This window comes from Bombina bombina, chromosome 4, assembly GCF_027579735.1.
Source record: "Bombina bombina isolate aBomBom1 chromosome 4, aBomBom1.pri, whole genome shotgun sequence".
Classification (NCBI taxonomy): domain Eukaryota; kingdom Metazoa; phylum Chordata; class Amphibia; order Anura; family Bombinatoridae; genus Bombina; species Bombina bombina.
Window position 1 is genome coordinate 941,944,536 of NC_069502.1, and position 23,023 is coordinate 941,967,558.

Here is a 23,023-nt window from a genome sequence, read left to right on the forward strand (position 1 = left end):
TACCAGCAAGAAAAACATACCTAGGATCAGTTAGATTTTTATTTTCTCTCACAGGATATTGCAAATGCTTGGCAACGGCTGGAACAAGGAGAGAAGGGATACGAGGAATGGTTGCTTAATGAACTAAGAAGATTAGAAAGACTTGATCACTTGGCTGAGAAATTTAGGCAAAAGGCTTCATCACATGAATCCTGGACATCTGGTATGTAATAAAGCCTCAGACCCATTAAAGATTTATTTCTGGATATCCATGCAGTTGGCAATGCATATGCAAAATATATACTTATGTCTACATTAGTTCAAGACAAACAGAACTTTGAGTTCATTAGTTCATCGTCATTTTTGTCTAAATGACTAATGCAGTAAACTTGAGCATAGAGCTACGGTAACTATTATATTAAAGGGATATAAAACCCCAAAATGTTCTTGTGTGATTCAGACAGAGCATACCATTTTCAAAAAAGTTTCCAATTTACCTCTATTATCAAATTTGCTTAATTCCCATTCCATGATATACTGTGTTGAAGAGATACCTAGATAGGTTTCTGGAACACTACACGGCAGGAAATAGGGCTGCCATCTAGTGCTGTTGTAAATGGATTACATTCTTGCAAAACTGCTGCCATACAGTGTTCCAGAAATGGGACAGCTCCTAAGCATACATCCCTGCTTTTCAACAAAAGACACCAAGGGGTCAAATTATTAAGCTCCGTATGGAGCTTGATGCCCCATGTTTCCGGCGAGCATTAAGCCTCCCCACACCCCAGAAACAGAAATAAGGAAGCAGCGGTCGCTGCTCCATAACCTGTCCGTCTGCTCTGAGGTGGCGGACAGAAATCAACCCGATTGAATACGATCGGGTTGATTGACAACCCCCTGATTGGCCTTGAATCTGCAGGGGCGGTATTGCACCAGCAGTTCACAAGAACTGCTGGTGCAATGATAAATGCCAACAGCGTATGCTGTCGGCATTTATCGTTGTGCAGAGGACATGATACGCTACATCGTATCATGTCCGCTCGCACATTAATAAATTGACCCCCAGGAGTACAACGAAAAATTTCATAATAGAAGTAAATTAAAAAGTTGTTTAAAATCACAAGCTCTGTCTGAATCATGAAAGAAAAAAATTGGGTTTCATAGCCTTTTAAAGGAAAATTAAAAGGAAAATAACTATATTAAAAGAACATTAAAAATACACTGTATACAGTATTTAAACACCTGGGCATTTTTGCCCAGAAACATCTATACTATAATTGCGTTTGCAATGTCCGTCACCGTCGCCAGTTGCGCACGCATCCTCAATGGAATGTTGGCAGCGCGAGGCAGCCAACAGAATGTTGGCTGTGTGCGCAGCCAAAAGAATTCACCTGGATGCAGCTAACGCTGGCTTTTTTCTGGCCGCACCTTTAAAATAACTCTGGTATTGAGAGTCCACAGAATGGCTGCGTTAGGCTCCAAAAAAGGAGCGTAGAGCATTTTTAACGCAACTGCAACTCTCGATACCAGAGTTGCTTACGGACGCGGCCAGCCTCAAAAACGTGCTCGTGCACGATTCCCCCATAGGAAACAATGGGGCTGTTTGAGCTGAAAAAAAACCTAACACCTGCAAAAAAGCCGCGTTCAGCTCCTAACGCAGCACCATTGTTTGCTATGGGGAAACACTTCCTACGTCTGCACCTAACACCCTAACATGTACCCCGAGTCTAAACACCCCTAACTTTACACTTATTAACCCCTAATCTGCCGCCCCCACTATCGCTGACCCCTGCATATTATTTTTAACCCCTAATCTGCCGCTCCGTAAACCGCAGCTACTTACATTATCCCTATGTACCCCTAATCTGCTGCCCCTAACACCGCCGACCCCTATATTATATTTATTAACCCCTAATCTGCCCCCCACAACGTCGCCGCTACCTACCTACAATTATTAACCCCTAATCTGCCGAGCGGACCGCACCGCTATTATAATAAAGTTATTAACCCCTAATCCGCCTCACTAACCCTATAATAAATAGTATTAACCCCTAATCTGCCCTCCCTAACATCGCCGACACCTAACTTCAATTATTAACCCCTAATCTGCCGACTGGAGCTCACCGCTATTCTAATAAATGTATTAACCCCTAAAGCTAAGTCTAACCCTAACACTAACACCCCCCTAACTTAAATATAATTTAAATCTAACGAAATAAATTAACTCTTATTAAATAAATTATTCCTATTTAAAGCTAAATAATTACCTGTAAAATAAATCCTAATATAGCTACAATATAAATTATAATTATATTATAGCTATTTTAGGATTAATATTTATTTTACAGGTAACTTTGTATTTATTTTAACCAGGTACAATAGCTATTAAATAGTTAAGAACTATTTAATATCTAAAATAGTTAAAATAATTACAAAATTACCTGTAAAATAAATCCTAACCTAAGTTACAATTAAACCTAACACTATACTATAATTAAATTAATTAAATAAAATACCTACAATTACCTACAATTAAACCTAACACTACACTATCAATAAATTAATTAAATACAATATCTACAAATAACTACAATGAAATAAACTAACTAAAGTACAAAAAATAAAAAAGAACTAAGTTACAAAAAATAAAAAAATATTTACAAACATAAGAAAAATATTACAACAATTTTAAACTAATTACACCTACTCTAAGCCCCCTAATAAAATAAAGACCCCCAAAATAAAAAAATGCCCTACCCTATTCTAAATTACTAAAGTTCAAAGCTCTTTTACCTTACCAGCCCTGAACAGGGCTCTTTGCGGGGCATGCCCCAAGAAATTCAGCTCTTTTGCCTGTAAAAAAAACCATACAATACCCCCCCCAACATTACAACCCACCACCCACATACCCCTAATCTAACCCAAACCCCCCTTAAATAAACCTAACACTAAGCCCCTGAAGATCATCCTACCTTGTCTTCACCATACCAGGTATCACCGATCGGTCCTGGCTCCAAAATCTTCATCCAACCCAAGCGGGGGCTAGACATCCATCATCCGACGGCTGAAGAAGTCCAGAAGAGGCTCCAAAGTCTTCATCCTATCCGGGAAGAAGAGTAGATCCGGACCGGCAACCATCTTCTTCCAAGCGGCATCTTCTATCTTCATCCGATGAGGACCGGCTCCATCCTGAAGACCTCCACCGCGGACCCATCTTCATCCGGCGACGTCCAACTGAAGAATGACGGTTCCTTTAAGGGACGTCATCCAAGATGGCATCCCTCGAATTCCGATTGGCTGATAGGATTCTATCAGCCAATCGGAATTAAGGTAGGAAAATGCGAGCTCAATCTGATTGGCTGATCGGATCAGCCAATCGGATTGAACTTGATTCTGATTGGCTGATTCCATCAGACAATCAGAATTTTCCTACCTTAATTCCGATTGGCTGATAGAATACCGGCGGTAGCCTAAAACCAGCTCCTAACGCTGGTTTTCACGGCTACCGCCAAACTCTAAATCTAGTCCTAATTTACTAAGCCCACTAACCTAACACCCCCTAAATTAACACAAATTACTGAAACCAAAAAATATTAAAGTTACAGTAAATAAAAAAGCTAAGATTAAAAAAAAAAGGTTAACATTGCAGAAAATAAAAAAAACAAATTACCAAAGTTTACAAAATTAAACCTAATCCCTAAAAAAATAAAAAAGCCCCCCCCCCCCAAATAAAAACACCCGTAATCTAAGAATAAGCTGCCAGTAGCCCTTAAAAGGGCTTTTTGCAGGGCATTTCCCCAAGATAAACAGCTCTTTTACATTCAAAATAAACAAAGTCCCCCCTAACAGTAAAACCCCCCACCCACCAAACCCCCAAAATAAAAAACCTAACACTAAAAAACCTAAACTACCCATTGCCCTGAAAAGGGCATTTGTTGGGCATTGCCCTTAAAATGGCATTTAGCTCTTTTACAAAATGCCCACTCTAATCTAAATAAAAAAAAAACAAAATTAAAAAAAAACAACCTAAGTCTAACCCCCAGGTTGGTACTCACCGTTTCTGAAGTCCGGAGGAGAAAGTCCTGTCCCATGCGGTGAAGTCTTCTTCCAAGCGGCGATCTCTTCTTTCTTCTTCAAGGAAGCGGAGCTGAAGACCGATGACCGCGGAGCTGAAGACTGGCGACCCTGGAACTGAAGACCGGCGACCCTGGAACTGAAGACCGGCGACCCTGGAACTGAAGACCGGCGACCGCAGAGCCATGGAGCGTGGAGGATCCTCTTCGTACAATCGCCACCGTACACTGGATAGTGAATTTAAGGTATGCAATTAAAGATGGCGTCCCTTGAATTCCTATTGGCTGATTTGATTCTTCAAATTCAAATCAGCCAATAGGATGAGAGCTACTCAAATCCTATTGGCTGTTCAAATCAGCCAATAGAATTTTAGTTGCTCTCATCCTATTGGCTGATTTGAACAGCCAATAGGATTTGAGTAGCTCTTATCCTATTGGCTGATTTGAATTTGAAGAATCAAATCAGCCATTCGGAATTCACGTACCTTGAATTCACTATCCAGTGTACGGCGGCGATCATACGAAGATGATCCTCCATGCTCCATGGCTCCGTGGTCGCCGGTCTTCAGTTCCAGGGTCGCCGGTCTTCAGCTCCGCAATCATCGGTCTTCAGCTCTGCAGTCATCGGTCTTCAGCTCTGCTCCGCTCCTCGCCGGATTGTTCTTGGAATAAGAAAGAAGAGGTCGCCGCTTGGAAGAAGACTTCACCGCATGGGACAGGACCTTCTCCGTCAGACTTCAGTAACGGTGAGTACCAACCTGGGGGTTAAACTTAGGTGTTTTTTAGGTTTTTTTTAAATTTTATTTAGATTAGGGTGGGCATTTTGTAAAAAAAGACCTTTTAAGGGCATTGCCCAACAAATGCCCTTTTCAGGGCAAAGGGTAGTTTTGTTTTTTTAGTGTTAGGTTTTATATTTTGGGGGGTTTGGTGGGTGGGCGGTTTTACTGTTAGGGGGGACTTTGTGTATTTTTAATGTAAAAGACCTGTTTATCTTGGGGCAATGCCCTGCAAAAAGCCCTTTTAAGGGCTACTGACAATTTAATCTTATAGTGGGGGAGGGGTTTATTTGGGGGGGTTATTTTCATAGGGATTAGGAATATTTTTTTAAAATTTGATAATTTTTTATTTTTTTTATTTTTTGTAATATTAGATTTTTTTTTATTTTCTGTAATTTTAGATTCACTTAAATTTAGGTTTTTATTTTTTTAATTTTTGGGGGTTAGACTTAGGTTTTTATTTTTAATATATATATATATATATATATATATATATATATATATATATATATATATATATATATATATATATTTTAGATTAGGGATGGGCAGCAAATGCCCTTTTCAGTGCAATGGATACTTTAGGTTTTTTAGTGTTAGCTTTATTTTTTGGGGGGGGGGTTTGGTGGGTGGTGGGTTTTACTGTTAGGGGGGACTTAGAATTTTTGGTAACTGAAAAGAGCTGTTTAACTTAGGGCAATGCCCTACAAAAAGCCATTTTAAGGGCTATTGGTAGTTTAGTATTAGATTAGGGGGTGTTTTTATTTTGGGGGACTTTTTTATTTTCATAGGGATTAGGTTTTTTTGGTTTTTTTATTACGGATGGGCAGCAAAAGAGCTGAATGCCCTTTTAAGGGCAATGCCCATACAAATTTTTCAGTTGATCTCTGTTTATCTAAATCAATGTCATTATTTCCTGTAACCATTGGCTTACATATCTATGTCATTACTGCTGTTTTGTTACTACTTGTATAACTACTTGTATAACTGCATTCTCTGTAGACATGTGCGGTTCGATTCGGTCTGAATAGAAATTCGGACGAATTTGTCGAATTCGGAGATTCGGATCGATTTGAATTTCCGAATCGCATTAGTGTGGAATCTACCGAATAAATCCGAATCGATTCGAATTTATTCAGTAGATTCGGATGGATTTGGATGGCCCTGTATTACACTAGTATTGTACAGTATACTAGTGTAATACACAGCACATCCCACTTAACACTGACCGAAATTCCGAAATTCCGAATCGATTCGAACCGAATCGAACTGAATCGAACCGAATTTCCCACGAATCCGAAAGAATCCGAATGAATCCGAAATGAATTCATTCGATTTCTTCCGAATTCGAATCGATCCGAACTGAAATTCGAATCGGTCCGAATCAATCTGAACCAAACCGAACCGAATTTTCCGGCGCTGCACATATCTAATTCTCTGTACACCTGTCTGAAAATTCAATAAAAACAGTTAAATACAAAAAACAAACAAATGCCCTTTTCATGGCAATGGATAGTTTAGGTTTTTTAGTGTTAGGTTTATTTATTTTGGGGGGTTTGGTGGGTTTGTGAGTTTTACTGTTAGGGGGGACTTTTAAGGGATATTGGTAGTTAGGGGGTGTTTTTATTTTTTGGGGGAGAGCTTTTAAATTTTATAGGGATTAGTTTAATGTTTTTATTTTTCATAATTTATTTATTTTTCTCTGAAGTTCAATTTTTTTTTTATTTTTTTTTTATTAACAACACATAGACTGCCCTCTGGGCAGGCCTACCAACTAGTAACATATAAATGCTATTTAAATGTAAACTAATATACAAGTACCAGTTTTGGACTTTTTATAGATGTTCATGGATAGCAACTTTACACTAATGCTCACAGAGTATTAGGAGAAAGCACCTGTCAGCCAATGATCATTAACAGAAAGTACCCATCAGCCAATGAACAGTAGCAGGAAGTACATAAATATTCCAGCTGTATTAGTTTCAATTTACATTGAAAATACCTTTTCTTCACATTTTGTGTATGAAAATCAAATCATTGTGTTTAGATGCTGCTCTTACAAATAGATGACATAAAAATGTTGATCCTGGAAATTATTTTTATAATTTATTTAAGTTCATTAAGAAAATCTTGTTTTCCGTTTTGGCGAAGAACACTGCAGGAAATCAATTTCTATAAAAATTAAGTGGCCATAACTAATGGTATCTTCTTAAATGGAATTTAAAAAAAAATTCATAGTGTAAATAAGGGGTGGCCACTGGCCAACTTTTTGCCCTAGTGTATATGGCCCTAGGAAAAAGCAGAATTAAAAATGTGGACGTTGTTAGAAATATTATTATTTGTGTTTTTCATAGCCATACAATGTATATGTGGGGCACCGCTTAAAGCTTCTAAAATATTGACACGTGACCCTCATGTGTTATGAAAATATAAGCAAACGTTCCAAACCTCCCTGTACAGAATGAGATTTGCCATTGCTACATTTTTATTACTGTAAGAAAATTCTTCGCATCTGCTCATGAAAAAAATAATCAGCACCTTTAGATACTGATTTTCAAATCGATGACATAAAATTTTTGAGCCTTTAAATTTGAATTGCAGGAACTAATACAAAAATAATGCCTTTTCCCATACTCCCTAAAATTATGTAACCTAGGCCTTCTTTAACATTTTACAAATTGATTTCAGCTATTGATTTGCAGTATTTTGAAGAATACCTACGGAATTTACTTTTTTTTGCCTGTCTGGGACAAGCAACAATTTTACACAACAGCAAGACTTGTTTAAATGCCACCAGTGATGGCTTTCCTTGGCACCCCTGATGTTTCAGAACTACATTCCCATGATGCTCAACTAGACTAAGCATCATGGGAAATGTAGTTTCAAAACATCTATTAAGGTTAGCCATTACTACCATTGTATAACATTGTCAATATTGTGGAGGCAGAAGCTCTTTGGGGACGATTTATTAAGGCCCGAAAGCACCTGTTTCCACACGAGCCTTTAGGCTCGCCGAAAACAGGAGTTAAGAAGCAGCGGTCTTAAGATCGCTGCTCCTTAACTCGTGGACAGCAATCCGCCAAATCGGATATGATCGGGTTGATTGACACCCCCTGCTTCAGCGGATCATGTCCGCCCGCACATTGTTAAATCGGCCCCTTTGTGTTCATTTCATTTTTACAAAATTCTTTTGAATGTTTGGTCAAATCCAAATGTGTTTGTTTATGTGCATCAAAGACCATATTATTTGAGAGAGTCATAAAAGCACTAAAATTTACAGTTTTAATGTTCCTTATCATAGACTTACATTGACAGCAATGTAAGTCTATAAGAATCATCATTTGATTTTTACATTTAGCTATTCCAAGTGTTAGTCTCATAGATTAGGGAGTTTAGTTTAAATCTAAACAAGAGACAACATTTGAAAGAACTTAAAAGAACATTAAACACTAAATACATGCTAGATAGAATGATGCATTCAAAGAAAAAGATTAGTCTGAGAATAACATATTAGTTTAAATATTAACTAAATAAGTGTAACGTTTCAGTGTCTATAAAACAATGGGAGCTGCCATGTTGTAACTTAGATTACCCTCTCTGCTGTGGCCAATTAAAGACACTTATAAATGGTTCACTATAGTGTGCAGCCAATGGCTGTGTTGAATATAACAGTGTTCTGCACTTCCATTTCTAATAAGAACTGAAAAGCTCACAATTTCAGAATAGTATTACAGGAAAGGGGGCAAAATAAATAATGAGAGTTTATTGCAGAGTTTTTTTATATATACGATTTATCATTTTATATTACCATCTCAAAGTGTTTAATGTCCCTTTAAGGTAACATCTGATTGTCAGTTCTTATAGACTTAAATTTAAAAATGTTTATATTTTTTTAAGTTAAATCAAATTTCAATTTTAAAGCTTGGTTCAAGAAAAAATATAGCAAAAGTAACATTCTGTAAGGATTATAATGATCAATTTAATGCAAAAATTATATACTTTACATTGTTATAGCATATCATTTTTGCATTACTAATCAGATTATTAAGGGCCAGATTAAAGTTAAGCGCTAATTAACGCTCCAGCTCAAGCGTTAATTGAGCTAGAAGTAATCTTTTTGCGTGTTCCGGGTTGCACTCGTATTATGAGTTGAAAGTAAACTGTTTTCGCTTGCATGCTAACCCAACAAAACTTTAAACTAATTACACCTAATCTAATAGCCCTATCAAAATTAAAAAAGCCCCCCCAAAATAAAAAAACCCTATCTTAAACTAAACTATCAATAGCCCTTAAAAGGGCCTTTTGCGGGGCATTGCCCCAAAGTAATCAGCTCTTTTACCTGTAAAAAAAAAAATACAAACAACCCCCCAACAGTAAAACCCACCACCCACACAACCAACCCCCCAAATAAAATACTAACTAAAAAAACCTAAGCTCCCCATTGCCCTGAAAAGGGCATTTGGATGGGCATTGCCCTTAAAAGGGTATTTAGCTCTATTGCAGCCCAAAGCCCTAACCTAAAAAATAAACCCACCCAATACACACTTAAAAAAACAGTAACACTAGCCCCCTGAAGGTAAAAGAGCTGATTACTTTGGGGCAATGCCCCGCAAAAGGCCCTTTTAAGGCCTATTGATAGTTTAGTTTAAGCTAGGGTTTATTTTTATTTTGGGGGGGCTTTTTTATTTTGATAGGGCTATTAGATTAGGTGTAATTGGTTTAAAGATCTGTAATTTGTTTTTTATTTTCTGTAATTTAGTGTTTGTTTGTTTTTTGTAATTTAGCTAATTTAATTTAATTTATTTAATTGTTTTTAATTTAGTTAATTTATTTAATTGTAGTGTAGTGTTAGGTGTTATTGTAACTTAGGTTAGGTTTTATTTTACAGGTCAATTTGTATTTATTTTAGCTAGGTAGTTATTAAATAGTTAATAACTATTATACCTAGTTAAAATAAATACAAATTTGCCTGTAAAATAAAAATAAACCATAAGATAGCTACAATGTAACTCTTAGTTATATTGTAGCTAGCTTAGGGTTTATTTTATAGGTAAGTATTTAGTTTTAAATAGGAATAATTTAGTTAATGATAGTAATTTTATTTAGATTTATTTAAATTATATTTAACTTAGGGGGTGTTAGGGTTTGGGTTAGACTTAGGTTTAGGGGTTAATACATTTAATATAGTGGCGGCGACGTTGGGGGCGGCAGATTAGGCGTTAATAAGTGTAAGGGGGTCGCGGCGGTGTCCGGAGCGGCAGATTAGGGGCTAATAAGTGTAAGATTAGGGGTGTTTAGACTCGGGGTTCATGTTAAGGTGTTAGGTGTAAACATAAGTTTAGTTTCCCCATAGGAATCAATGGGGCTGCGTTACTGAGATTTACGCTGCTTTTTGGCAGGTGTTAGACTTTTTCTCAGCCGGCTCTCCCCATTGATGTCTATGGGGAAATCGTGCACGAGCACATATGGCCAGCTCACCGCTGACTTAAGCAGCGCTGGTATTGAAGTGCGGTATGGAGCTCAATTCTGCTCTACGCTCACTTCTTGCCTTTTAATGCCGGGTTTGTAAAAACCTGTAATACCAGCGCTGCAGGTAAGTGAGCAGTGAGAAAAAACTGCTCATTAGCACCGCATAGCTCCTAACGCAAAACTCGTAATCTGGCCGTAAATTACTAATTTAAAAAAACTTAACACTACGAAAAAAATTAAAAAAATCTAAAATTACAAAAAATAAACACTAAATTACAAAACCCCCCCCACTAAGATTACAAAAAATAATAAACGAAATTATCAAAAATAAAATCAAAATTATTAAAAATACAAAAAATTAAACCTAATCCCTATAAAAATAAAAGAGCCCCCAAAATAAAAACACCCCCTAATCTAAACTAAACTAGCAATAGCGCTTAAAAGGGCCTTTTGTAGGGCATTGCCCTAAGTTAAACAGCTCTTTTATGTTTAAAAAATACTAAGTCCCCCCTAACAGTTAAAACTCCCCACCCACCAAACCCCTAAAATAAAAAAACTACCACTCAAAAAAACTGAACTACCCACAAAAGGGACATTTGTATGGTCATTGCCCTTAAAAGGGCATTCTGCTCTTTTACAAGCCCATTAAATCCCTAATCTTAAAAATAAAAAAAAAATAAAAAAAATGAAAAAAAAGCCCAAGTCTAACTCCCAAATAGGTACTCACCGGTCTTCTTCCAGGCGGCTCCATCATCTTCTATCTTTATCTGGAGCAAAGGTGGCGCAGAGCGGAGGTGCGGAGCTGGCTTCCCCGATGCACGGACCCTCAGCGGCGGTCCTCAGCAGCAGTCTTCAGTGGCGGTGATCCAAAGAGGCGTCCACCGCACACTGAAGATTAAATGCAAGGTACCCCATATTTATTGGGGTACCTTGCATTCCTATTGGCTGAAATTTTGAAATCAGCCAATAGGAGGAGAGCTATTTAAACAGCCAATAGGATTTCAGTAGCTCTAATTCTATTGGCTGATTTCAAAAGTTCAGCTAATAGAAATGCAAGTTACCAAAAATTGAATGCGGTACCTTGCATTCAATTTTCAGTGCACGCTGGAGACGGATGAAGAGGAGCCTCCACGCCAGTGAGGATCGCCGCCGCTGAAGACCGCCACTGAGGAACACCGCTCCGGATCTGCGCATTGGGGAAGACCGCTCCGCACCTCTGCTTCACACCGCCTTCGCTCCGGATGAAGATAGAAGATGATGGAGCCGCCTGGAAGAAGACCTTCACCGCCGGACTTCAGGAACGGTGAGTACCTATTTGGGGCTTAGATTTAGTATTTTTTTATTTTTTTTATTTTTAAGATTAGGGATTTAATGGGCTGTAAAATAGCTGATTGCCCTTTTAAGGGCAGTAAAAGAGCTGAATGCCCTTTTTTTAGGGCAATGCCCATACAAATGCCCCTTATGGGGCAATGGGTAGCTTAGGTTTTGTAGTGTTAGGATTTTTTATTTTGGGGGGGTTGGTTGGGTGGGGGGTTTTACTGTTAGGGGTAATTGGTATTTTTTTAAGTAAAAGAGCTGTTTAGCTTAGGGCAATGCCTTACAAAAGGCCCTTTTTTGGATAGCTTTGTTTATTTTGTTCTGTAATTTTACTTTTTTTATTTTTGTAACATTAGCTTGGGTTTTTGTATTTTTTAAACATAGACTGCCCTCTGTGCAGGCTTATCGCCTAGTATATATATATATATATATATATATATATATATATATATATATATATATATATATATATATATAGTATACACATATACATCTTAATACATATATATGTATGTATCTTTATGTTAAAGCCCTTTGCCTCCCTTTTTTTCTAACACCTGAGACCTCATATCTTGGAGGCTTTTTTACATTTTGTGTGCAAATTTTTTTTCTTAATAATTTCTATTAGATAGTGTTATTATGGGTTTAACTATATGTTGTAATGTATTTTTTGTGTTTTGTGCAACTTTTTAGTTTTGTGAAACAGTTAACCAGAGTTCTGAAGTTGCGGTAATCATTCTAGTGTAAATCGCGTATGCGCTCAATCCATCGCGTTGACTTTCAACTCATAATATGAACAATAAGCCCAACGAGCACAAGCACTCGCGATAAACGCCTTATCGCTCATGCACAAACGTTTGCTCTCCACATGTAATCTGGCCCTAAGTGTTTAACTCTGTGATTGGTGGCTACATATGATTGATATTCTTGACTAGCTAACCAGCTGTGTTCTTCTCTGCAGCTGCAATGCTTGCAGTTTCAAAGCAGGAGTTTACTAGTGTTTAACCCGTTTGTAGGAGTTAAACACATAGGGGTCAATTCCAATCTTTAAGTTTTTTATTATTTTATTGGAAAAACTGGATTATTTTTTTATAGCAAAGTGATCTTGATCTTTTCGAGTCAAGCACAACTGAGATTGTTAACTCACACAAGATTCGATCTTCATTTTCCCACAACGGCACCCAGAACTACCAATAATGGATGCTGATCACTGAAATCTGGAGGGTGTTAATGGGGTTAATGGAATCCATGTGTGTGTTTTGCCTTCAGATAGAGTAGTGTTCATGATAAGTGTCAGGGGTGGAACTACTATTAGTGCAGCAGGTGCTGTGGCACTAGGGCCCAAGTGCTGCGGGGGGGGGGGGGGCATAGAAGCCAGTCTATACATAAGCATGTTCAGAATGAGTACAATCCTAATGCACTGGATTTTTTTTTTTTATTAGTGCCTGGTTCAAATCTATCTATCTATATATATCTAACCTTCCTTTAAATCATTATTCATAGCAGCATGTAGATTATTACTATTACATACTACTGAATTACATTTGGGGAGCCAAAACATTTTTTGCATGAGGGGCCAATGTTTAGTAAGTCCGCTTCTGATCTGAATGACATTTTTATATGGATTTGATGGGTATACTGGGCATGTATGCTCAATTACTTTTAATATTTTAAAATTATTTTTACATTTTTAAAAAAAAAATACATTAAGAAACCTTATTTTCCAGTGAGATTTCCATCTAAAATCAAGAAGAACATTGTGGGAAAAGTGGCTGCAACTGATCTTATCTTCTAAAATAGGATTTTAACAGTTTTCAGTTTTGAGAGTGAATCCGCTAAGTGACAAATTTGAAAATATTGGCTAAAGTTCTCACCCTCAAAACACAATGTAGCCGAGGCTTCTGTTTACTGTAAAAACCTGTTCACAAGATCTTGGTTTCTAATAAAAAAGATATAATAGCAAACTGTTAAATCATGTTTAAGAAGATGAAATTAAACATTTTTAAGAGAGTTATATCTAAATGCCCTTTCTATAGTGATTTCCGTTTTCTCTTGTTTCCTGCTGTTCAGAATATCACATATCTATCTATAAAAAACATATACATATGTAAACGTCTGTCCCATCCACTACCGAGGGACTATACAATAGTGCTGAATATAGGTTTAATGAATCTAGACCATATATTGACATATAACTTTAAAATGGCGTCTGTATCAGAGTGTATTGCACATGGACAAGATAATAGAATTATTCTAAATTGTCTTAGAATACACTCAAAAGGCCAGTTTTCACTTTAATAAAATTGTTTGTGTGTTGAATTTGAGATATCCATTTTGTTGCTGAAAGTGGAAAACCCATTGCCGGTGGGATTTTGATCACCAAAGCTGATGCTGTCCATACATCATATCGGTGATTTTCCAATCCAAAATTTTCCAAATATAGAAATGTTTTTATTGCTTGGATTGTAATTGCTCAGAACTTAAAAAATACCAATAAAAAAGTTCAGAAAGAGTGGAATCAACGCCATAATTAATTAAAAGAACACTTATTTTAAGTCAGTAGTTAAAGTGCCATAAAACATGTTGAGATCTGTACATATCCTAAAAGGGCTAATTAAGTAAAAAAAAGTCTGCATAAAAAAAATGTTTAAAAATTGCTGGCAAGTATTTTAAAATAATTTTCAAAAATAAGCAAAAATACTTAAATAGCCATGCTGTCTGGAGCAGTCTGCTCCATCCCCTCTTATCAGTGTTTAGACACAGCCATTGTATTTCAACTGAGTTCACAGCTTCTAGGCATGCTCCAGCAGATAATCCCTATTCACTTTTGCATTCTACCAAAACAACAATAGATATACGTACAGGAAATGTGTGGGGGGAGTTAGTGCTTTACAATTCGGAAACTTAAAAGAAATGGTTAATGGTGAGGCACTGCAGTATAAATTTGCAGGTAAAGTAATTAAAGTACATATTATTATATTTGCCTCTATCCCAACTTGTTTTATGTCCCTTTAATCTTTAACAAGTATCATAAACATATATGTGTATGTAACCTATTTGATGTGTTGTCTGCAGGTAAAGAGCAGTTTCTGACACAAAAAGACTATGAATCTTCGTCTCTGATTGAAGTGCGAGCTCTCATGAGGAAACATGAAGCTTTTGAGAATGAGTTGGCTGCCCACCAAGATCGCGTAGAGCAGATTGCAGCCATTGCCCAGGAGCTGAAGTATGTTCCAATCTCAGACACACAGCTGCTGACATTTAGTAGATAAAACGACTTCCATGGAAATTGATAGTGTCATAGGTACCGTGTAAAAGAATTCCATGCATAGCTCTGTAAGGATATTATCTTAGGCTTTTCAAAATCCGTTTATTTTACAGACTAAATTTAGACTTCTGTCATAATCTTCTAGTACAAGCAAATAATTATTAAAGTAATATACAATTAATAAAACCATCAAATCTACCAGTCATACCGAGAGTCCTATCTATTAAGCTCCGAAAGGAGCTTGACGACCCGTGTTTCTGGCGAGTCTTCAGACTCACCAGAAACAGCAGTTATGAAGCAGCGGTCATAAAGACCGCTGTTCCATAACCTGTCCGCCTGCTCTGAGCAGGCGGACAGACATCGCATGAAATCAACCCGATCGAGTACGATCGGGTTGATTGATAACCCCCTGCTGGCGGCCCATTGGCCGCGAGTCTGCAGGGGGCGGCGTTGCACCAGCAGCTCTTGTGAGCTGCTGGTGCAATGCTGAATATGGAGAGCGTATTGCTCTCCGTATTCAGCGAGGTCTGGCGGACCTGATCTTGTTAAATACAGGCCCATGAGTCCATTCAAACCAAGCTCTCTGGGTCTGTACTATTTTCTAAGAAATCTCTCCAGTACTGCTTTTAAGTATGTGAAGGCGATGCATACATTATAATAGGACTCCCAAAAAACGTAAATAAAAAATTGTATAAAACGAATAAATTAAATATTGAAATAAATATACACAGTACATTTTTTATTGTTTAATCATATTCAAAATTGCAAAGAAATTGTATATCGTGGAAAAAAAATAAAATTTGAATTGAAATTATGCAGAAAAAACTATTTATAGTGCACAGTAGCAAACAAATCTACACTACACATGGGAAAAAAGCTGTAAAATTTGTATTTATAATACGAAATTTAAAATGTATTGTTTTCCTTATTGTTAAAAGAGAAAAAGAGATATCCCACCTCTGCTAGTTTGCTCAGCAGGGGTGCAGCTGAAATTTCTTCCAGGTCTGGTGTATTATGTAAACATTTCCCCCCTACAAATGTCGCTGTTTTTACTCTCAATCTAAAAGGTGGTGAAATTAGGTGTCTAATTCCGCAAAATACCTTTTACCCTAAAGAAAAACACATGTATACAAAAATAGAGGCAAATGTAAAGTACTATATGGTGAATGCAGAGTTATCTGATTTGCATTGACTCCAGGATTTAATTTTTTAAGTATAAAGCTTCCCTTTCCAGCGAGGAATTATTCCTTACAGTCAGACTGAGTTGACAGTGGTTTAAAACTAGTCATTTAATTTTTCAATCCACTAAGGAAGTTTGTGCTAATAAAAAGATACAAATACAACCTTTTTTTTTTGTTTGTTTTAGCTCAGAATGATTTAATTCTATGCACTGAGGACGAGTGTGGTGCTAACAGTTATGCGCGAGTGATATCGGTTTATCGAGGGCTGTTTGCATGCGTCAGAAGGAACGCTCGTATTACAAGTTGAGAGTAAATGCAAACGTGTGAGCACAATTGCGATTTACGCTAGAATAATTACCACAACCCCAAAGCTCTGGTTAACTGTTTTGCGAAACAAAAAAGTGTCACAAAACACATCAAATATACATTTAAAAGTACAGTTACATCCATAATAACACTATCTAATAAAAATGATTTAAAAAAAAAAAATATTGCACATTTTTTTTTTATAAGGGTTCAAAGATATTAATTCTTCTGTGTTAGAAAAAAAAGTACTGCAAAGGGCTTTAACATAGAGATACATACATATACATGTCTAAATATGTAGGGTGTTAGGTGTTTTTTTCCACTTTTCATGCTCCATTGAAGTCTATGGGGGAATACGTTAACACGGTTGCGATATTAGAAGTTCGGCTTTTTGTGTTTATCAGGTTAGTGCACAAGCAAAATTGTTTTACTTTCAACTTGTAATACGATTGCTACCCGACGAGCGCAAAAAGCTTACCTCTAGCGGAGTTGACACACGAGCGGCAGTGATAAATAGCGCTCCACTCGTAATCTAGCCCTGAATTTTTCAGTTCCACTAGAGATTTTTTTTATTGCTATAAAAGTGTGCATATGTAACCATTTATTCTTTTTTTTTTTTTTTTTTAAATCAGCTTTATTTTCCAAAAACCGAAGGTTCTCGATACAAGGTGTGGAGTCGCAGCTCCGTAACCATTTATTCTTAAATGAAAAAACATAAAAGAGTAAACACAATTTACTGAGGCCATGTAAACTGATTATTTCTATATCTAATACATTATACTATAAAATGAAAGTAGAAATGTTAAAATATTAGTGACAGCATGATTGCTGACATTATAAGTTTGACACAGATTAATTATGGAGTATGTTACCATCTAGAAAACGTTTTTAATATTATAGAAATTGTTGTGTATTTCTTCATGTAATTTAAAGGGACAGTCAACACAAGAATTTTTGTTGTTAAGATAATCCCTTTATTATCCATTCCCCAGTTTTGCATAACCAACACACCTATAATAATACACATTTTACTTCTGTGATTACCCTGTATCTAAGCTTCTGTATTTCAGTTCTTTTGACAGACTTGCATTTTAGTCAATCAGTGCTCACTCCTAGGTAACTTCACGTGCATGGCATGAGCTCAATGTTATCTATTTGAAATACATGAACTAATGCCCTCAAGTGGTCAAAATGCATTCAGATTAGAGGCAGTCTTCAAGGTCTAAGAAATTAGCATATGAACCTCCTAGGTTTAGCTTTCAACTAAGAATATCAAGAGTTTTTAAGGTGTGTGTGCGCAATTTTAAGACTCCGTAGTTATTTCCTTTATTAGCATAATATTATTTTTAATTCCCTTAGTGAGCTGAACTACCATGATGCAGCCAGAATTAATGAGAGATGTCAGAATATATGTGACCAGTGGGACCGACTTGGAACATTAACCCAAAAAAGGAGAGAAGTTCTTGAGGTATTTTATTTAATTAAAACAATAAAGTAAAAAATCCAAATTATTGGAATAAAACAACTAGTAAAGATCATGCATTGATTATACTAAAGTTTAATATTATTATCGTGAGTGCAAAATAGAACAGTTTCTCATTGGTTTAAATATTTTGTATATGTTATCCCATTGGACCAATCTTGTCAATACTTTTCCCCCCACAAAATGCACTATTTAAGTCTTTGTGATATTTTTGTAGATGCCAATTCATAACAGAAAAACAGTTTACGTTACTGTTTAACCAGTTCTCCCAGGACAAACAATCTCTTTTGAAATCCAATGCTTTTGAAACAAATTCTACCATGGAAATCTTCTAGAGTTTCAAATTTTTTTACTAAAACCCCAGGACTGTTCCAAAAGAGACACACAAACTAGGGATGGGCGAATGTGCTGAAAATGTTATTTGTTTGGTAGAACAGATAGTCCTGTAGACATTCGTTATGGACAATCGAATGTTGATAAGAATGAAATCCATTAAAATTCTGTAATCGAATGTTACTTTCATTTTCAAATGTTCATAATGAAATCAAATATCCATATTTGAAATTTAGAATGTAACATTCGATTTAACAAATACTATTTAGAAGTTCAATAGTTCATGTGGTAGGGAATTTAGTACATTGATACATAATAGATACAAATATATCAATTTAAATGTTTCTACCTTGAATATTGCATAATTTGAATATTATATTTAAAGAGAGCATTAGAAATACCATTACAAATATATAGATTCTAATTTTTCGAAATTAGAATATTGCATAATTCAAATCGAATTATTAGAATAAATTGAATAGAATATTACATTTAAAGAAAACATTAGAAATACTATTACATTAAATGAATGTTAGAATGCCGTGTAAACATTCAAAATTCGAAATGAACGTATGAATGCGTTAAAATTAGTTTCATTTTTCGAATGTTGCAAAACATTCATCCAACCCTACACATGACCCTTTGGTAGAACTCTAAAATGCCCCTTGTACTGGAAAATCTGAAAGCACATGGCTTTACTGGTCTCTGTGAATCACTTCCTACAGAAAGTAACCTTTAAGATATTTTTATTGGTAAATCTCTAATAATGAAAAATTAAACAAAAGTGTTGTTTTTAATTCTTTAAAACAACTATAGGAATGTTTATAGATAAATCATATAAGGTTTTGCACAGGATTGAAATATAGATCACTATTTGGGAGTTTTGACCTATCCACATGTGTATGTAACTGAATTTAAGGTCCAGCAGTGGAACCAGTTTGCTATACAAATTTAAGACAAGGACTGCAAACTACAGTATAAAACATGCTGTATTTGTTTCAATATAAGAAATATCTTGTTATTTTATTGTTCAGAACACGAATGCACATCACAAAAATAAAATAACTTTATTAGTGCTATATGTGAAAAATAAGTATGGCATTTTGGATCCTGGCTTGAGAAAAAAACTAAAAAAAAAAAAAAGCCAGTGTCACTGTTATTTTATACAGTATGACAAATAAAGTTTTTTTGCTTTTTTTATGTATTTAGTAGATATGTGCATGATCGAAAATTTTGTTTCGGTTCGGATCGATTCTGAGGTTTTCAAATTTCGTTTCGGATCGAGTTGAATTCGGAAAACTTCGAATTAATTAGTTTCGGATTCATTCAGATTGGAAAAAATTTGGCTGGATTCGGTTCGATTCGGTTCGGAAATTCGGAATTTCGGTATGTGTGCTGTGTATTAGACTAGTATTATGTACTGTATATTAGGTGTAACCCATAGCAGAGTGATATAACCTAATATACTGTACAATACTAGTGTAATCCATGTCCATCCGAATTTACCGAATAAATCCGAACTAATTCGGATTTATTCGGTAAATTCGGCAGTATTTTAATTCGGAAATTCGGTTCCATCCGAATCTCCGAATTTGCAGAATTTGCAGAATTTCCGAATCGAACCGAACCGAATTGCACGTCTAGTATTTAGAAAGGACACTGCATCTTTCAAAAATGGCTTAATAGCTTATATATGTTATTGAATGGTGACCTTATGTGTTTTATTTTTTTAATTGATTAAATAGTACTGGGAATCAAGAAAATTACATGAACACAATTATAGGACAACCACAGACACTACAGTCTATAATTAATCCTATTTCATTTTTAAATATGTTTTATAAAGAGACCTCAATTAAAATAATATGATTGAGTATATGTGGTAAAAAAAATTAAATACATAAATTGATGTGGAAATGTGATATCTGACCACCATTCTGTTTGCTCATAATTTTTTTTTTTTTATATAAAACTATACTTTAAAGTGTATGGCTATTTTTATGGAATCTACCCCAATGGTATAATTATGCATTTAAAAGTTGAAGCCCAGCAAATATATGGGTCTTAAAAGTACATTAAAGGGACACTAAACCCACATTTTTTTTCTTTCATAATTCGGATAGAGCATGCAGTTTTAGCCAACTTTCTAATTTACTTCTATTATCAATTTTCTTTGTTCTCTTGCTATCTTTATTTTAAAAGCAGGAATGTAAATCTTAGCAGACAGCCCATTTTAGGTTCAGCACCATGGTTATTGGAGGCTGACATTTAGCCACCAATAAGCAAGCATAACCCAGGTTCTCAACCAAAAATGGGCCAGCTCCTATGCATCACATTCCTGCTTTTTAAATAAAGATAGCAAGAGAACGAAGAAAAATTGATAATAGGAGTAAATTATAAAGTTGCTTAAAATTGCATGCTCTATCTGAATCATGAAAGAAAATAAAAATGGGGTTAGTGTCCCTTTAAAGGAGTTCAGAAAGTGGTATCCTACTGTAAATGTTTCCTAAATAAAAAATAAAGAGAAAAGATATGCTGACTAGAGCAATGATGAGAAACTATTTAATTTAACTATGAATATATATCAGCATAAACCTAGTAAAGATAAAAAAAATCTACTCTGACACTTAAAGGGACACTGAACCCAATTTTTTTCTTTTGTGATTCAGATAGAGCATGAAATTTTAAGCAACTTTCTAATTTACTCCTATTATCAAATTTTCTTCATTCTCTTGGTATCTTTATTTGAAGTGCAAGAATGTAAGTTTAGATGCCAGCCCATTTTTGGTTAACAACCTGGGTTGTCCTTGCTGATTGGTGGATAAATTGATCCACCAATAAAAAAGTGCTGTCCAGAGTTTTGAACCAAAAAAAGTTTAGATGCCTTCTTTTTCAAATAAAGATAGCAAGAGAACGAAGAGAAATTGATAATAGGAATAAATTAGAAAGTTGCTTAAAATTGCATGCTCTATCTGAATCACAAAAGAAAAAATTTGGGTTCAGTGCCCCTTTAAGAATAACGACAAATAACATCACACTTTAATTTCCACTTACACAGCGCACAGAGAAACTATTAGAGACGGTTGACCATCTTCATCTAGAGTATGCAAAGAGAGTGACACCTTTTAAGATCTGGATGGAAGGGGCCATGGAGGATTTACAGGACATGTTTATTGTTCACAGCGTGGAAGAAATTCAGGTGCAGTATGTTTGGTGGAAAATGTAGCAAAGAGATGAAGTCATATTTATCACTGTAAAATAATGACACTGTTTTATCACAGCAACGCATATTTGCATTTAAAAAGATTTGAAAAGGAGGACTTTAAAAATGTTTTTTATTTGTTGTTATTAGTATTTACACTTTTATTTGTTGCATGAAAAAGGGTTTAGTTTAAAGGGACGTGAAACCCAATTTCTTTCTTTCATGATTCACATAGAGCACACAGTTTTATATTACTTTCTAATTTACTTCTATTATAAATAATTGTAACTTCTCTTGGTATCTCTTGTTAAAAAACAGGGATGTAAGCTCAGTTGTGGTATCCATTTTTTACAAGAATGTTATGCATTTGCAAGCGCACTAGATGGCAGCATTATTTCCTGCCATGCCAAGGAAAATGTAATCCAATTATTCCTTTGTGAGTTAGATAAGAGTGTGCAATTTAAAAACAAAAGTTTGCAATTTGCTTCTATTCTCAAATTACTTTTGTTCTTTTCTTAGTTGAAGAGCAGGTAGGTAAGCTCAGGAGCATGCACTTTCCTGAAGCAATCTATGGCAGCAGTTAGAAACAGGGCATGCTCGGGGTACCATGTGCGTGCATAGCAATGGCACCAGGGTAGCCCTCTGTGATAGCTATATTCTAAATATTACTATGGAGGGCTTGGCAATAATTATAAATTCAAAATAGAATTGAGAAAAAAATAGAAATAATAAATAATGAAGTATATTACGTTTTTATTCGTCATATTTAGCTCTTTACATCAGTGATTTTTTGTGTGAAAACACTGCTGCCATCTAGTGTCCAAAAATCATTCTTTCATAAAGCAATAGGTTTCCAGACACATGCACGCTGCCTACCTACAGTACGTAAATTTGATAATTAAAGTAAATTTAAAACTTTTTTTAAATTGCTTTCTCTATCTGAATCAAGAAAGAAATTTGAGTTTCATGCATATTTAAAGCTGTTTAAATGAATTTTTGTAACTAACTGAAAATTCCTTTTTTTTTTATGTATTTCAGAAACTAATTACTTCCCATGAGCAATTTAAAGCCACAATGCCAGAAGCCGATAGTGAACGACAGGCAATCCTGGGTATCCAAAATGAGGTGGAAAAAGTAATTCAGAGCTATAATATCAGAATATCCTCAGTCAATCCATACAGTAATACTTTGCTTGAAGAAATCCGTACCAAATGGGAAAAGGTACATATAGCTCAGGAATAGAGGTTTTTTTGGTTGTTTTTTTTTAACCCTTGAGTGCTAACGACGGCTCAGAGCCGCCACTAGCACTTTCCCACCGCGCAACTTTATTTATACTATTACTTAACAATGTTAAGTATAGGAGCAGGGGGGCATGCTGCTTAGAAGCCTGTATCTCAGGCATCTAAGCAGCTACAGACCCCAAAGACCCACTGTTTGAAAGGTAATCGTCTAACCTTTCCAACAGTGTAAGTCTTGGGGGTCTGAAGAAAAAAAAAAAAGTTAAAACATTTTTTTTCCAAAAAATTAAAAAACCTTAAAAAATCTTAGCACCCAGGTGGGAAAGTGCTTAGCACTCAAAGGGTTAAACCTGGTGCCTGTATTAAACCTTTTTGTTTTTACTTTTGGTTGAAAGTCA

The 23,023-nt window shown here is 35.6% G+C and overlaps 1 protein-coding gene across 1 annotated transcript in view; it reads left to right on the forward strand.

The window, feature by feature from the left end:
* Positions 1-23,023, forward strand: part of ACTN2 (actinin alpha 2) — a 147,068-nt gene that overhangs the window by 68,974 nt on the left and 55,071 nt on the right. The window contains exons 11-15 of the mRNA XM_053711936.1: positions 55-202; positions 14,690-14,840; positions 17,729-17,837; positions 21,244-21,384; positions 22,426-22,608. Of these exons, the coding sequence (XP_053567911.1) occupies positions 55-202; positions 14,690-14,840; positions 17,729-17,837; positions 21,244-21,384; positions 22,426-22,608 (732 nt within the window). The remainder of the gene's footprint in view (positions 1-54; positions 203-14,689; positions 14,841-17,728; positions 17,838-21,243; positions 21,385-22,425; positions 22,609-23,023) is intronic.